The 18,091-nt window shown below is 49.7% G+C and overlaps 1 protein-coding gene across 1 annotated transcript; it reads right to left on the bottom strand.

The window, feature by feature from the left end:
- Positions 1–2,829: 2,829 nt before the first annotated feature.
- On the bottom strand, positions 2,830–16,149 carry HMGCS2 (3-hydroxy-3-methylglutaryl-CoA synthase 2; the record flags this gene model as incomplete). The annotated part of the gene is made up of 9 exons (XM_084243517.1): positions 2,830–2,936; positions 4,051–4,176; positions 4,680–4,786; positions 5,751–5,921; positions 6,051–6,216; positions 7,401–7,558; positions 8,131–8,263; positions 11,872–12,326; positions 16,046–16,149. The coding sequence occupies 9 exons, from the start codon at positions 16,147–16,149 to the stop codon at positions 2,830–2,832; spliced, it is 1,527 nt and encodes a 508-aa protein (XP_084099643.1).
- Positions 16,150–18,091: the final 1,942 nt, after the last annotated feature.

Raw genomic sequence — 18,091 nt, forward strand, 5'->3', positions numbered from 1 at the left:
GAGGAAGGTGGTAGGGCCTAAACTTGCACAGCAAGGCCAGTTTCAAGCACCCATGGGCCCAGGGTTTAATTTCCCTGAGGCTCTGTTTCACCTTTCAGACAGCCAGGATGCCTATTCTGTGGTCGAAAGGGATTAAAATGTGGTTAAAGGGATTAAAATACGCTTCCGGCAAGGGCCGCGGGCCCTGGTTGAACCCTGTTTCTTTTCATCCCTCTGCCTTTCAGAGAGCAGGTAAACAAAACCCTGTCCTTGTAGTCACACTCAGCCAGATGGGGCTCCAGGGGTCCTGAGTCCTGTTGGGAAAAGGTGCGTCTTGTGGCCCTTGACCCCATTGCTGTAGACAAGCTGGCTGAGGCTAAGGAAGTTACATATTTAGTTAAAAACTGAGCTCAATTTTCAGTCTCTGCTCAAAAATTTCCAGACAAACATGCTCTGAGCTATCTGGAGGTCAGAGCATTCTAGAAACCCAGGTTACTCCAGCATCTTAACATCCCCAGGTGCAGTGACCTGGACAATTCCTTGCCTGACCCCCAAGGTCCTCCCTACCCTTGGTACTCCCCAGGGAGCACTGCCGACCCCTTCGCACTCCCCTGTGGCTTGGCGCATCTTTGCACTTCCTGGCTGTATTTTTGTTACTTATTTCAGAGACGCAGGGTTCTTACGGAAGGGACATGGCAGCAGAGACGGGCGCCCCAGGGGCACGGTGCCCTGCAGTCCAGGACCCCTGGGCCTGCCTGCCTCGGCCTCCCGAGCAGACACCACACCTGGCACATCTGACTTAAGAGCAGAATTTTGTCCCTGTGTCATGGCTGTGAGGCAGGAGACTGTAGACTCCGTGATGGAGGCAGGAAAGAGGCAGAACAGCGCTAACTCCTGGAATCTGAGGGTTAGAAGCCCTGAGTGGCTGGGGCAGAAGGGTGTGCCCCCTGCAGACCCGAGGTTGCCTCCTCAGTGTGGAGAATCCCTGACCGAGGCAGAGCTGGGCAGACTGGCGCTCTCACCAGGTCATTGGTCATCACTTCGCCTCTTTCCTGCTTGGGGTCACCTGGTGATTTTTGCCCCACAGGGCAGTTCCTATCAGCACGACCCTAGCGCACCTGCTGGTGAAAGGTGACTGCGAGACGGGGAACCGCCCCCCCCTGGCTGGTGGGAGGGCTGCGTTCAGGTGCAGGAGCCCATTTCAGCATGTGGACGCAGAGCCCGCAGCGGGAGGCCTGGGACGCGGGGCTGAAATTGGGGGGACGGGCCTGTCTCCTGCAGTGGCCGAGGCCATCCTCATGGGTGACCTGCCGTTGACCAGGGCTGATACTCACTGGACATGTATGGGGCCGGGGGCGGCATCCTGACAGCCCAGTTGTTAAACCCACTTACTACCTCCCCTTCCTCGTGTCCAGATGACTCCCTGGCGCAGGTGGAGGTGGCCCAGGCCGACCCCCAGTGCTGGCTGCTAAGGCCAATGGAGGCAGTTTTGACAGCAAGACCCTACAGCGACCCCTGGGGACAGAGGCAGGGCCCACAGTTGCTAATTTCAAGAACTCAAGGGGATATGGCTTCTCTCCATGACTGCAGGCGCTGCTCTGGGAGGTCAGGAAGGAACAGGCTCAGCTGCTGTGGATTAGCTGCTCAGCTGGGGGTTTACCTGGGGAGCCTGTTGTGACATGAACAACCTTGCTTCTTGCTCCCCCCCATACCCCTAGGGCCCCAGGGCAGGGATGGACCCTCTCTGCTCTAACCCTTTTTGGGGCTGTCATTCAAACAAAACGAATGACAATAATTTGACATCCCTCCCTCCCCTCACCCCCTTCTGCTCAGCCTCCAGCTCCCTGAATTACGGCTATTTTCTGAGAGGACCCAGGGAATTGACGCCCTGGCCAGGGCCACAGACTGTCCTCCAGTGGAAAAGCTTCTTGCCCACTATCAACATGCTTTTGGGGGAGAGGGGAGGTGGAAGAGCCCAAACCTTAGCCTCTTAACCTCCGCCCTGGGTGTCTCCATCCAGGCAGCTGGCAAGGCTTGAGCTACACATGGGCGTCAGTTCCCAGCCCTGCCTGCTACTCCCCTCTGCGCGGCACCTTTAGACCAGGATGGAAACCGGGTTCTGCCATCTCAATTCTGTGCCTCTCGCAGAACAGGCTCGACAGGGGAGTGAGGGGTCCAGGGGGAGGCTGGGGGTGGGTGCAGGTGCGAGAGGGTGGGCCCTCGGAGCCAGGGCTGGAAGGCCTCTCCTGCCGGCTGGCATAGTTTTCTTCTGGTTTCCACGAAATACAGCATGGTTCCCTTCTGTGCCCTTTGAGTTATATTAGCTTAGTGCCAGTATGAAATTTAGAAATGTGCAGAAAGCCTGAAGAAATGAATAAGGCTCTGGCAGCACAGAGCCAATGCTTATGGGGGTGACTGTGTCCTATTCAGTCTATTCAACAGCAAAGAGAGGGATTTTTAAAACACAATTCATGGGCAGGGGCTCTGCTCTGGGAATTTTCCTGGGAACCACCACAGGCCTGCGGAAACCACAGAAGGTCGTTCAATGGCGAGTCTCGTCCTGGGCACCCCGGACCCCTAGTTCCCTGCAACCTGTAACAAGCCGATCATGCAAACCAGTTGACTTCTTTCACGTTCTAGATTTAAGAATGCCCCTCCCCCTGCTTTTTGCCTTTCTGGGGCAAAGACCCCAAGAGTCGAAGTAGGTGCTCAGGTACCAGCTTCCCCCTGGTGGCTTTGGGAGCTGTGGACACTCTCCGGCCTGGTTGTGGCATCAGAACAGCATTTTTATTCAGCGCAAGGACTTTAGGGCTTGACATCACCAACCCTGCCAACTCTGGCTCACCCCCTTCAGAGGGAACGCCGGGCGTACGATCTACGGTAAAGCTCGTCCACTCGCTGCAGGTACCAGGTGCCGGGGAAAAGGCTGTTTGTGTCGCCAGGTGGGGAGAAGTTCACTGGAATGAAAAGAGTCTATAGTCAGAGCTGCGTGGGGCCAGAGGGGAAATGAGGGATTCCATCGGCACCTCTAGAGGTTCATGGCTGAGCAGAAAGGGGCTGTGAGGTCATCTTGACACACCCCATGGAGCCCTGGGCCACAGAACTGGGGGCAGCCAATGTGCAACTAGTACTCAAGGCTGCTAGAAATTACTCTCCCACCACGGAAATCATCATGACCTTTGGCCAGTGGGGTGGACGGCCCAGCTTCTGCTTTCTAGTAGATACTGAAATTCTGACTCTGGTTCGTTGTGGTAGTTCAGTTCATTGATGATGGCCTCAGCGGTCCTGTTTTTATATTAAATTGCCTTTCTTGTCTGTTCTAACCTGTCCCCCATTCCAGATAAAACCAGCAACTACCAGGAATAGTTTTTTTCTGGAGCATTCCTAATTTCACATGCTCTGTCTCTTTTTCAGACCCCACTGCAAACCCTGGGTTCCAAGTTCTGCTTGAGAAAATAAGGTTACCATGGTTTGAAAGCCAACATCTGGCCCCTCCAGTTCTAACTGGCACTTTTGTTTAACTTTCCCTTGTTTTCCTTCGGCAATATTTTGTTTTTATGTTTGGTAGGAAACAAGGCAGCTGGGAGGAGACAGTACTATTAGTGGATAATTAATTCATGTACATTAATTCCTTTCATCTGTTTGGCATCTTGCCAAGTTGAGACGATTTCAGAAATGAAAGAGCTGAGAAAACGATAATGAATTTCTGGAAGATAAAGAGCTCATGAGCCTCGAGTCAGTCTAGATTTGAGTATCTAGCTCCAAAGTCTGGTTTTTTTCAATCATTGCCCACTTGGCATTTTTAAAGGCCATACCTCTGGCTTCTGTGGAACGGCATGGCCCAATTTTATACCGGAAGCCACCTTCAGCCTCTGACCTCTTCCCAGCTCTGCCTTCTGCTCCTCCACCCAACTCTTGCCCTTTGACCCCACTTGATCTTCTCCCAACCACATCTCACAAACATCTTCATCCTGGTCCACTGGTTCTTAGAGTTTGATAACCCCTGGCTCTCAGCTACTGGCATAGAATTTGAGAAAATCCCCTACGCTCCTCGCCTGCCCCTTCTCTTACCCTTGTGGTAAAATTGTTCTCTTTGGTCCATGATTTCCGAGAACTCCTCGGGAGACACGCGCCGCCGGGAGGCCAGGCGTTTGGGCAGGTCAGCTATACTGGACACTAGGTTCTCCAGGGGGGAGCCTGGGGAGCAAAGGCAAGATGTTAGCCTGCTTCACTGCCGTGATCGCTGTTCAGCCTCAGCAGGTGGAGAGCCTGGCCCCACGAGAGCTCGCATCTGGGGGAAAGCACTTGGCTTAGAAGGCCAAGACATGACGACACAGGCTAGCAGACACATAGACAGACACTCACGTGGCCATAGAGCTTCTAGATATGTGTCCTTGGTCACTCCCACCATCAGCCAACAAATATTTACTGCATATCTTAAACCCCATCTCTTTAATCACTTGCAACCACCATTACCTCTGGGCTGGATTATCTTCTCGAATGATCTAACTGGTTTCCCCATATCCACCTGTGTTCACAGAACTTGGACAAACCCTCCTCTGCTGAGATCCCTTCAGGGACTGCCTGTGCCCCTAATCATAACATCGTTCTGGCCTAGTTGGAGCCTCAGGCAGAGGATTGGCATTTTCTTTTATCAGGTGAATCTTGTCAGAATGGCCTAATAGAAAGATGAGACTCACCTGGAGAAGCGTCCTGGGCCACCTTAAATGAAAAAAAACTTGCTGCCAATCCAGAGCCGTAAGAGAAGGCCCCGACCCTGGAGCCAGCCAACTCCTGGGGGGAATGACTGCAGGGAAAGAAGTCAGAACAAAAACAAGCCGTTGTTACATCTGTTCGTCAACAGACCTCTCCCCTGTTGGCCCAATCCAGCCAACTGCATTCCCTTATAAAAGCCACAAACTAGACTATCGATAGAGATCACAACTAACACCTGATGAGCCTTTCTGCCTTCATTGCTGCATGCATTCATGCTCACCAAAACACAGAAGGCAGGCATCGGTAACGAGGCATATTTGACAGCAGGGAACGCTAGGCACATAGAGCTCAGGTATTTTCCCAAGGTCAAAGCTAATAAGTGGTAAAGAGATTTGAACTTAGGTTGTAGGCTCTAAAACTAGAGTCTCCTAATTGCCATGCTCTGCTAAGTAGAGAGATTTTAAATGGAGGCGATAAAGCATGCAGACAAGTTCTGCTATTTTCTTGCTGCACCCAAGTAGCTCTTGCTCATATGCTAACATTATTCTTGCACTTCGGAAACGACCGTTCACCACGCAGAGTAAGTCTGTGTACACAGGACACCCTTGACACAAGTTTCATTTTCCTTTCTCTCCTCCCTGCCTTCTTTCCTTCCTCTTTCTTGCTTTAAGAAAATACTGTGAGGGCCTCCCTGGTGGTGCAAGGGGGTAAGACGCAACCTATGATGCATTTTGCAGCCTCTGCAGCACGAATTCGATCCCCAGCCAGGGAGCTACCCACACGGCACAGCAGACCTCTCCTGACTCACCTGCTGCTCCCCTCAGGAGTGTATTTCAGTCGATCCTCCTGTTCTGTTCCCCGCTCTGTCTCTGGTGAATCCTCTTACACACATTCCTCCCACCCCACTCCTCTGGCCTGTACCCCAGCTCTTGCATGCATAAATAAATCTTTTTTTTTTTAAAAAAAAAAGAAAATACTGTGAGCCAGAAGGAAACTAAGCTTGGTGGACCCCTTGGGGGGGCTGCAGCAGGAGCTGGGGCAGACGCAGCACTCACTGGGCCAGAAGCGAGGCCAGACACCCGTACAGGGACGAGGTGTACGTGTTCCCATTGCGTGTGGCAAGGTAAAGGGAGTCCTTGGTTTTCTTGTTGAATATGTCCAGAGAGGCCTTCAGAGACGCTTTATCCAAGTTCCTGTCGTTGTAGGAGTCTTCCAACTTCATGTCCCTGCGAGGCGGGTAGAGGAACAGGCCAGGTGAGAGGCCACAGAGGAGAAAGGCAGCAAGGGGGCCAGACTCGGGGAGCCTCCTCCTCCCTCCCCCAGGACCCCGCAGGCCCCCCTCTGAGGACACCGACCTGAAAGCCTCCAGGCCCTTATAGTGGCTGCTCTGCGCCTCGCTGCCGGTGGAAAGGAAGTCGTTGAACATCAGGCGAGCCAGGGACTTCTGGACCATCTTGCAGAAGGGGGTGTGAAAGATCATAAACTGTAAATCATCCAGGGTGAAGGGTCGATCCACGCCAGCTGGAAGAAAAAGCACGAAAGCAAGGGAGCGGCGTGTCGGATGAGCCATTGGGCCCCGCTGGCCGAGAGGTTCCCTGTGGGGGGACTCAGCCCCAGAGAGCTCCTGCAGCAGACACTGGGGGGGTCCGTTCACTCCCCCCGCAAGTGTCTTACCCAGCACTCCCCTAAGAAAGAAAGACACCAAAGAAACCAACATTGTCTTCCTGTCCACTCTGGCCAACCTGCACGGCGGAGAATGCCTTCACATGAACCTTGCGTTCCCAGAAACAGAACTTCAAAAATATGAAAGTAGGTCAGTGTCTAAGGTGAGAAGTTAGACGATGACTGGCTTGGGTTTAGGTTCTGTCATCTTTGCTTGACACTCCAGACTCTCGTTCCGAAGAGGACAGTGTGCAGTTGGGAGCAGACACCAGCAGGCATCAAACTCCAAAATCTCAAGGGTTTAGGATGCCTTGAGAATTCAGAGGCAGCGAGAGCAACGAGTCAATAGTGGTTTTACTGTGGGCAGCGCCAGGAGGCCCTGGGCAGCACCTCGGCCCTGGGCACAGGTGTGGCAGCACCTCAGGCAGAGGAAAGGGAACAAGCCTGGCCCATCCTGGCTCCGCTCAGCACAGGCCTTGCCTCTCTCCGATAACCGCCTCGTGCACAAGCCCATCTGAACACGGCTCTGCAAATTTTTTAAAGTGCATTTCTCTAAACTTGTAAAAGAAATTCAGAAACGAAGGTGAAAGTAAAATCGACCTGTAATGCTACCACCATCTGGAGAAATATCACGGATCCCTTTAGAATACAGGTCAGATTGGTCAACATCAGATGAAAAGGTGTCGAACTAAAAACCAGGAGTCAAATCACTTCTGACTTCAACAGAAACAAGCCCCAACCCCAGCAGGATGTGGTTCCTGCCACACCTTGCACCTCCCCCATGGCTGCACCCCCTGGTCTCATACTGGAGGCTTTAGCGCGTGATTGTTTACTTTCTTCCATTGAACTCAAGTTAAAGGCAACTTCATACTTGAATTTGCAAGACTTCCAGAAGGACTTTAGCAAAGGCCTGGGGGCCGGTATGGGAAAAGAGGGACAGGAAAGAATTCTCTTGCGAAAAGTTTCAGGGGAGAGAAGTAGAGAACTGTCTTAAGCATTGAGAGGAAACTCTTGTTCCCACGTGATGTGAGCAGGCTCCATACCTTGCTTCCACCGCTTCTGGATTTTCTGCCGGTACAGTGTGTAACATCGGTCCAGCGCTCGAAAGTAGCACTGAATGGAGAGCTTCCCATCCACCAGGGGGTACTCTGAAGTGGAATCTGGCTTGTAGAAGTCGTATGCGTTCTCCATGTGGGTTGCCCTGACCCCTGGCAAGGCAAACAGGGAATTTAGGGGTGCACCACGCAGCCCGCATGGACAGTGCGGACGGGAGAACCAGGGACAGCTGCCTGGTCTTTACTGTCTCATACCCAAGCCTCTGCCACCCACATTCCTTCTGTGTTCAAAGGGAATTGAATAGATGTTGCTCTTATATAAACGAGATTTATATTTCTCTTTTCATACCTATGTGGTCTTAACAAAATCTGGAATAGATGCCAAAATCTCAAAGGAGAGCCTTTTATTCTATATTCAATTATCTTCTTCCCTCTTCAGTTGCCAGTTTAGTTCCCTAAAGGTGTTTGCAGCAGTATTAACATTGTGTGTTCTGTTCCTCACGATCCCGATGGTGTGTCGGTGCAGAAAAGCAAACGATGATAATCTCTTCCCTTCCTCCCTGACCTCGGCTCCCCAGTTTGGTCTTTTGAAGGCCAGCGATTGCATCCTCAAATGCACACTTGAGTTCCGAGAGGTGGGTGTGCCAAGTTGGGGTCGGGACCTGTGGCTTTGGCTGTGAAAAGCACAATCTCTCAGGACCTGGTCATCACTGTCTACAACAAACCTCTTTCCAGGACCAGGGGCGCCTTGGGCCCGATCAGCATAGCCACAGCCCCAGCGCCCCCCGTGGGACGTGCGTTCCCAATGGGGTAGACAGCGATGTCACCGCAGACTACCATGGCGTAGCGACCTATAATGAGAAACAAGAGGCGACCATCATCACTCCCGAATCACAAATCAGTCTGCGTGGCCCCCACGGTCCAGGCACAATTGTGGAGACTGGAGATAAACTCATGAACAGAAAGAAAGACCTGCCCTCTACCGCTCCTGTCGTAGTGAGACTCATCGTGAGACATTTAGGATGTGAAGTCTAGACTCATGTCCCTCTTACCCTTGTCTGTAAGATGCTTCTTGATTCAGAATTCTGTTTCTGAATTCAATAAAAATTTACTAATTTTGGGGAGAACTTAGGTTTGTACCAATCACCTCTGTGGTCCTGAAGTTCCTTCCAAACCAGAGGAGGTCTAAGGGGGAGGGAGGCTAAGTAACACTCGAAGCACTAGCTAGACACTGGTTCTCTCCAAACAAGACTTTTAAAAACTAAATAGTAATATCCTCATTTACTGATTAAGACGCTGCCTTCCAGAGAGATTACAGAATTTGTTTAAGGTCACCCAGCTAGAGAATATGGAACTAGACATTTAAACCAGTTCTCACTGGATCCTACACCAGGGGGGATTTGAAGGACTTGGTACAAACTTTTATTATGTAAAGTGTTTTTATTGAGTAACCATATTTAATGTCAACAAGCCCCAAAATGATTAGTCAGATAAATAATTATAATCTTGACAATTTCTTCCACTTTCATCTGACACTATTTACCCCCCAAACTTGAATCCATGGTAGTTTTAATATTTGATCTAACCTGAGAGGAAGACTCCAGTATTGTTTTGGGAATCATATTTTATGTAATGGAATCCAATATGGCTATGCATCAGTCTATAAAGAGAGGTTATCATCTCTTTATAGACCAAAAAAACTGAGGCCCAAAGAACATAAGTCATGTTTGGGTAAGGAACAAGAGAAACAGGATTCCAGTCTTCCAGCTTTTGAAATTCAAAAACCTTTTCTCAACAGTTGTAACAACCCCAACAGAAAAGTGTTATTTTGTTCCCCCAGTGACTGGTAAATGTGTGTATGTGTATTTAATTGTTAGGTATTCAAATTTACTACCTAAAAACTAGAATGAAAACCTTCTATTAGAAAGTAAAAAGACAAACCAGGGAATTATTCACTATATTTACAACCAACAAAAAGCTGTTTCATTTATAGAAGATCATAAAACAGACAAGCTATGGAATAAAAAAATGTCCAATAAACAAAAATTATTGAAACTCTCATACCGGAAAGTAAATCAATGCCACTATTATTTTACTTATTAAATTGAAAAAGATTAGAAAGTATGATACCATATATTGATATGTTAAAGGAATATATTTTAGTAAATTATTTCAAAGAGCAAATTTTGACATGTTCTCTCAACCTTCTAAATCGACATGCAATTCCACTTTTAGAAACCTATTCTTACAACACATCATCACAAGCTTGCAAGACTATTTTACAATGCTTGTAAGACATTATTTATAACTGCAAACATATAGCAATCTAATATCTAGCAACATGGGAATAAGTATTAATATCCATCAGCAGATATTAAGCATATTTTAATAGAACAAGGTAGGCTTTATATATATTGCTATAGAATAACCTCTAAGACATCATAGAGAGGAGGGGTACTACGTGCAAGCTTAAGAACTAAAACTGACCACCAACCCGGTCATTCCCAGGAAAGACAGCCGTAGGAAGAAAACTCAAGTTGAGCCAATATAAAATCCACTTGCTAATTGTGAGCTTTTAAATTCTACAATGTAAAAAAAAAAAAAAAAGGAACTAAAACTGAATACATACATCTGTGCTTGCAGGTCAAAAATGAAAAAATGATGCAAGAATACATAGAAACTGGTCGTGTTGAATTTTCAAAAGTGATAGTGGGGTCAAAAGGGGATCTTTCTTCACTTTATGTGCTTCTGTGTATGTGTATATGATCTTGGAAACTATATGTTTCAATTCCACAAAAACAAGAAAAATTAAGGTCTTCTAGGCAACCTGGAGTCAGCAACACTTGCTCTTCCCTCATAGCCTGTTCTCTCTCTGGAGCAGCTCAGAACTTGCTGGTGAGTCCTGCCCACCTGCTCCCATCCCAGGAGGATGGTCTGGTAAGGTCAGAAGCCCAGATCTCATCCATACCTGCCTCGTCTGGTCTTGGCAGTTACCATCAGACCCAAGCTCAGAAAGTTTTTAGGGTTTTTTTGTTTTGCTTTTAAAGTGTAGAATTTATTAACATCTATCCTGAGGCCTATGCAATAGTCTTTGGAAAATAAAAAACCTCCAATTTGGTTGCCACATTATTTGTCAATTGGGTTACGTGAAAAGCCCACATATTAAATTATTCTACAACAGAATGATTTAATGCAGCAATAAGAGCAATGATTTATTTTCTGTAAACATACTTGCTGCCTAATATTTTCCAGTTTACATCTCAATAATTTGCTTTTTTTTTTTTAATTTTCTAGAGGCATGTCTTATTTATTTATCTATTTGTTTGTTTGTTTGTTTGGTTTATACATGCACTGGGTACAGTCAGAAGCCGGGAGGGTGAGAGAATTCACCAGAGCCAGAGCAGGGAGCAGAACAGGCAGAAGGACCGAAGTACACTGCTGAGGGGAGCAGCGGGCGGCAGGACAGGTCTGTGCGCCATGTGGGACCCTCCTCCGGTGGCCGGGGAGCAGCCGGGGATCGAACCGGCGTCGCAGAGGCCGCGGCAGCTTCGCAACCCAGCGCTCAACCACTGCGCCACCTGGGAGGCCCACAATAATTTGCTTTTTGACTTTTTTCTCCCACCAAGGCATCAACATTGAGGAAAAAATATAAGTAAGATATGGGGTAATATTAACATGTTGAACAAGAAGAAATTTCCCAGGAACCAGGAGAAAGAGTAGAAATGCTCTGCATCATAGTCTATCTGTGATTCTCTAGGTCTTTTTCTACCAGGGTTTTTTTCCTTAATGCCTAAAATTGTTTAAATTTTTTTTAAGATTTATTTATTTATGCATGCGAGAGCTGGGGTACAGTCCAGAGATGTGGGGGGTGAGAGGATCCACCAGAGACAGAGTGGGGAACAGAACAGGCAGACTGACTGAAATACACTGCTGAGGAGAGCAGAGGACGTGTCAGGAGAGTCTGCTGCGCCATGTGGGTTTCTCCCTGGCCGGGGATCAAACTCGTGCTGCAGAGGCTGCGGATTGCCTCACAGTGCAGTGCTTAACCCCTTGCACCACCAGGGAGGCCCTGTTTAAACCTTTGAACCTCACCAATCTCTCCCAGAGACTTAGGAGAAACTTCAGGGAAACAGGTACCATTAAAGGAGAAATATGTTGCCTCTGCCATTCACTATATGTAAGATATTAGATCTTCCATTTTCTCATCCATAAACCAGGTGTAACACTTCCTTCCTTGACTGTTGCAGGGACTGAATGAATGGCTACTGACTGCCTATCTAAACCTATACTGTCTTAGTGATTATTTTCACTGTGGGTGTTGGACGATAGCAGCAGCTGCATGGATAAGTTGTCTTTCCTTCCTTGGATGCAACCACCTGGGGAACTGAGAAGCAAAATGGATAAGATTCAGCCTCCAACCTCAGTTCCTTTCTTACATAAACCGCCTGGAAATACGTACCATCCCAGGAGCTGGACTCCATCCAGTTGGCAGCGTTGAAGAGGGAGGCAGTGCCGCCATAGCAGGCATTGGTGGTGTCTATGCCCTCGATGTCAGTATTGCCTGATTCCTGGAAGAGTTCCATGAGCACTGTTTTGACAGCCTTGGACTTGTCAATGATGGTCTCGGTGCCCACCTCCAGCCGGCCCACAGAGTCCCACGGGAGCTTGGTGCGCTCCATCAGCCGCTGCACCACTGTCAGGCACAGGGAGTTGATGTCTTCCTGGACTGAGCAGAAGCCCATCTCGGTCTGGCCCAAGCCCACCGTGTACTTCCCTGCCTCCACCTTGTTGTACTTCTCCAGGTCAGTTTGGTCCACATACTGGGCTGGGAAGTAGACCTCCAGGGCATGGATGCCCACATCCTTTGGCCAAGATTCTGTTTTTGGCAAGGGGGCGGCAGGGATTGTAGAAAACCTGTCGTGGAGATAACAATCATAATCCCATGGGCTGTTCTAGTCGGTTTCCTCGAAAGACAATACAACAAGCACTTTATATAATATTTTTATGTATTTTAAGGATGTTATCAGATGAATGCAATTTAGAATTGTGTCTTTCTGTTGAATAGGCCCTTTCATTACTGTTACATGTCTATCTTGGCGATATTCTTTTTTTAAAAGATTTATTTATGCATACAAGAGCTGGGGTGCAGGCCAGAGGTGTGGAGGGTGAGAGAATTCACAAGAGATAGAGTGGGGAGCAGAACAGGTGGATCTACTGGAATACACTGCTGAGGGGAGCAGCCAGCGAGACAGGAGAGGTCTGCTGCGCCATGTGGCTCAGCTCCCTGGCCAGGGATCGAACTCATACTGCAGTGGCTGCAGACAGCTTCATTCAACACCAAGAATATCTCTGTGATATTCTTGATATAAAATCTATTTTTCCTGGTTTTAGCACAGCTGCCCTAACTCTTAGATTTCTGTTTACATGAGCAGGATACACGAGCAGGATAGCTTCCTTTGGCTGTTGCTACTTTTTAACCCCTCAGTCTTTATATTTAAAATGCATTTCTTATAAACTGCATATAATTGGGTCTTTTAACATTTGTAACAAGCTTCCAATATTGGTGTTTTTATTGGAGCAATTAGTCCATACATATGGATTGTGGTCACATGATAGTTGGGATGACTTCAGTTTAACTGCATTTACCCTCTCGATCCCCTTGAACTATTGTCATCATGTAGTTTGCTGCTTCTACAGATGTTATAAATCCCCTACGACATAATTTTAAAATTTTCATGCATTTGTAAAATGTCCTGCTCGTTGCCCTTCTGCCTTTTTTTTTTTATACAAGAACATCCTAACGTTCTCCTACTTTTAAGAACATTGTCTGCTTGATTCTATCCCATCTACTTTGGCCCCTCAATATTTATTGAGCACCCCCAACACTATGCTGGGTTCCAGAAGCACAACAGTGAGTAAGACATCCTTTGTGCCCGCAAAAAGGGCACCGTCTGACGGAGGAGCATTTTACAGCTAATTAAATCACAGGATAAGCAAAGACTGTGTGAGTGCAGAGGGCAGAGAGAGCAACTCTACATGGCCAAAGAGAGAAAGTGGCGCAAAGGCCAGTAGAAAGTGTAATCTCTTTCTTCTGGAAACTGCCCACCTCTCCTCACACCCGACTCCTACTACCCCTGACGTAAAGCTGAAATTTCTCCTTCAGGTGCAAGCACAGAGCCCACCGATCCCCCTCCTCTCTTCTCCCACATGAAAACACCTAAAATCTGGCCACTTAAATGATATTCTTTACAGGTGATGGAATCATGACGCATGCGCACTGCCATGGGAGTCAGTCCCACATGCGAAACACCCCCGGGGACCTCCTGGTTCCTTCAAGTCATGGAGAGGCCAAGATGGGGCCATGGGAGAGGCCAAGATGGGGCCATGGGCTTACAAATCTAGCTCTATGCCTCAGGCGACTGTGTGTCAGTCATCCTCAGGGCCCTGGGCTTGTGGCATCCCAGATCTCCATCAGGGAGATGACTTGAAAGGACCGCTGTGAGGCAGGAGTGGCTCATATGATGACGGAAGGTCTAGTGATGTGAATGTTCATCCACATCTGTCCAGAGAGGTCTGGAGTTCAGTCCTCTTATTTATTTGGTGTCCCCAAATCATTGGAGTTTGTACTATCAAATATTTGTGGAGGAAAGTCCCCAGCACCTAGGAGCTAATGGTTAGCCAGCAGTTGGTCTGTCCTTGGCTGGCATTGCCCTTAGCTTCATCTTCGCTCTGTCTTTTCTGAGCTCACTACCTTCCTCTCTGCCCAGTTAGAAATACAAGGTTGCCAGGAGGGCTTCCATGACTCAGTCACTTGGTGACTTTTGTAATTGTCCCTGTAGAAATCTACTTCTAGAAATGGATTCAAGAACCTTCAAGAAAAATTAACATGTAGAGGCTTCCAGAAACATCAGACCACTGATGTATTTTTGCTAAAGAATAACCACTTTACTTAATTTAAAATTGCTTTTGTCCTGGTTTGCGGGGCCTCCTTCCCTTGTGTTCCAGAATTAGCTGTTCATACCTGGGACTTTGCTGTGGAGTGGGTGTGGGAGCGAAGGGGAGGGCACGGAGAGAGGTGGTCAAGGTTCTGGAGAACGACCTTGACCAGTGGGTGCAGCAAGGTAAGCATATGAGTACATCATGGGCACATGCACATCACACACACACACATGCACCCATGTGCTCCAACCAAGAGACTGTGATAAGGCCGCAAGAGTGGTGTATGCAAACCCTACCAAGTTCAAAGGAAGCAGAGAGTCCCTGTGGGAGGGAGGGCAGGAAAGGCTTCACGGAAGAGGCCACATTTGAGATCATCTCGATGGATGCGTGGAGCGTCCCCTGAGAAGGAGCTGGAGGGGGTTGCTGGGGCTGAGGTCACAGCAGGCAGCTGCTGCTGAGGGAGCAGGGAGGGGTGCCCAGAGCGGAGATCGTGAAGGGGAGTAGGGAGACAACGTGTAAGGAAAGCAGGAGGGGCCCCAAAGTGCAGGGCATGATTCTGAATAGGAAATGTGGTGAAGCAGATGCTGAGATGGGAGCAGGTGTTAGGTTGGAGCTGATGCAGGCGGGAGTAGCAGGGACAGAGGCAAGAAGAGCCATCGAGAGGATTCTTGTACCCTGTTCGAACAACAGAATGTGGGATGAGCCACAAGGACCCCCAAAAGGGAAATAGGAACCCTGATGCCGCGTTTGAACCAAGAAGCGAGGGCAGGGGGTTGAGAACGCTTGGCAGGTGCCAACGATTGCTGAGTGAGACAGGCAAACCCACATCCATCCCTCCTCACAGACACGGGCTGGGATCTGAGCGGGCTCACTCGACCTGTGAGCAGGCGGGGAGGGACAGCGTAGGTGCTGGCAGAGTCAGGCGGAAAGGAAGAAGGGTAAGGAGCAGCAGCCCAGCCCCCCCACCCACCCACACAGCTGGGTTCCCTGGTACCGGGCAAGGGGAGACTTTAGATCAAAGCCATTTGTCTAAGTGCTCATGGGACGGAAGCAGAAGGGAGGAAATGGTTGACCCTGAAGTCCAGCATATAGTCTGGGGGGGGCAGGAGCTAGCTAGAGCTGCTTTCCACAGTCCTAGGGGAATGCCAGCGCGTGGGCTAGACTAGGGAGTGTTTACAAAGACACACACACACACACACACACACACTCACTCACACATTTTTACTCTCCTTTCTCCCTTTCTTAAAATCAGAGGGCAGCGACAATCGCTTCTGAGCACCAGCCCACACTGAATCTGGCTGCAGTGATCTGAAGCAGGTGCTTCAACTAATACCACTCTAGGCCCAGAGTCCTGAAGGTCTTGGCGGGACCAGGTGTCAGGGCGGTGGGTCCCCCATGGGGCCCGGTACTGGTATTTCCACCGCTTCACGCAGCTGGGGGAGTAGAGGTGTCATTACGGCAGGGGCCAGAGGTTCGAGTCCTGGAATCCTTGTGGGGTGGGGGCTGCCGTGCAGAGACGAGCAAGGAGACCCCGTGAGGTTGGCTGGCTCACCCGAGACTGCACACAAGGCTTGCCAGCTTTTGGCTGGGATTCTAGTGAGTTCTTCCCTTATAACAGCCCTGTTTGCCTCGCTCTGCTTCCCTGAGGGTTCTCAAAGAGCCACCTGCACCGTCGCAGGAACAACGGGACTCACCTTTGCTGGGCTGCTGGGAGGAGGCGAGCAGGCACCAGGGAAGCTTCCTGCACCACTCTCTTGACTTGCAAGGCCCTCTTCACTGGACTCAACAGCCGCTGCATTTCCAGAGCAACAAGCAGATAGCCAACAGCTCAGGCTTTCAGAGAGATGCCCGGTGGTGCCCCGCCAGGCTTTATAGAGCCTGGGACTCCCTCCAGAAGCCACGCCTCTGCTTACCCAGCTCAGTCTGCTGCACAAACTGGGCCAAAGGTCTCGTGCAAAACATGGGTGAGCAAAGGAAAACATCTTCGCTCCAGCGTGTAAGAGCTGCCCTGCTCCCAGGCATGCCCAGGAGCGGAGGCTGGCTCCTGCCTTCCCAGGCACCATGCCCTGATGCGGCCACCACGCTCCTTGTCACACATTCTAAGGTCACCTGATCTGGTCTGTCTCGAGTGGATTCCCCAGGCCACCTTCTTCTTGGGGTATTGTCTTGGTGCCAGAATTCCTGCTGGTCAAGCTAAAGCATAGAGTCAGGCAGGGGAACCTCTCACCAGGACAAAAGTCTTGGTATGAGGAGCATACTGGAAACCAGTGTCTGCTGAAAAGAGCAGGCAGACATTACGGCCAGATTAGCACAACCAGCTCAACCACCTTGACAGGAACTTAAGTGTAAACAGGGACTAGATGTGTGATCAGCAGCAACAATGGCGCCCCCCAGGCAATAGCCCGCATTCACTCCCCCCTAGCTCGTGCAACTATTAGGCGTCCCCAGCCCACACCCCACCTGCACATTCCTCTACAGACATGTCCACCTTCCCTGAATCTGATCCCCAATAAATGTGAGGCTGGCATGGGGGAGGTGCGGCGTCTCCAGAGACGTAGCCTCCCTCTGCTTGGACTTCGAGTTGTCATTCCTCGGTCCCACGCCGCTCCCAACCCTGCCGCCCCGCGAGGCAACAAAATGGTGACCCCGACATGATCAGCATGGAAGAAGGAGCATGGGACTGACCTCCTACACCCCGAGAAAAAGGGGAGCCCAGCAAAAGAGTGAATCACCCCCAGAAGAGGGGAGCCCGACGAAAGGGTAAATACGGGACTTCCGACATCATTCCAGGCGAGCAAAACAAACAGACGGTGGTAGATTTAGCGCCACACGTCTGGGGAGGTCAAGTTGGGTTTTTCATCTGGAGGTTGCTTTTTTCCTGTCTCTGTCCCTTCCTTTCTCTTTGTCTCTACAAAACGTAAGCTGGAAAAGCCCTGCGTCGTATGCTTCTCTTAAGTAGGCCAAAAAGGCTCACCTAGAGAATGTTTCTTTCTCTTGCTAAATGTTTTCTTAATTTCAGAGGCAATTTAGAGACTACACAGAAAGGGAGGGCATGGGGCAGCAGTTTAACACCACAAGGGTCACTGCCTAAGACTCCCGAGAGAGGACAAACTGGAAGCCAACGGGATTAGGGACTAGCCACATGCCAGCTGCAAAAAAAAAAAAAAAAAAAAAAAGCAAATAGGGATTGGAGGGAAGGAGAGAGGAGCACAGGGGACTGAGGTGATGGTGCACGGGGGCATTGGGGAAGGAAACTCTATGGGGACTCCACCTGAGGGGGTGGGGGGAAGCAAATATCGTTTAAAAATGAACAATGGGGGCCTCCCAGGTGGCGCAAGGGGTTAAGCACCACACTATGAAGCAATCCACAGCCTCTGCAGCATGAGTTCAATCCCCGGCCAGGGAGCTACCCACATGGCACAGCAGACCTCTCCTGACTCGCCTGCTGCTCCCCTCAGCAGTGTATTTCGTCAGTCTGCCTGTTCTGTTCCCCACTCTGTCTCTGGTGAATCCTCTCACCCCCACCTCTTGCATCTCTTATCTGTACCCCAGCTCTTGTATGCATAATAAATAATCTTTAAAAAAAATGATGCCCCTGGTATCCTATGAAAGAACTTTGAGGGCCTCCCTGGTGGCGCAGAGGTTGAGCGCTGGGTTGCGAAGCTGCCCGCGGCCTCTGCGGCGCCGGTTCGATCCCCGGCTGCTCCCCGGCCACCAGAGGAGGGTCCCACATGGTGCGC

Source organism: Talpa europaea (assembly GCF_964194135.1).
Source record: "Talpa europaea genome assembly, chromosome: 9".
Classification (NCBI taxonomy): domain Eukaryota; kingdom Metazoa; phylum Chordata; class Mammalia; order Eulipotyphla; family Talpidae; genus Talpa; species Talpa europaea.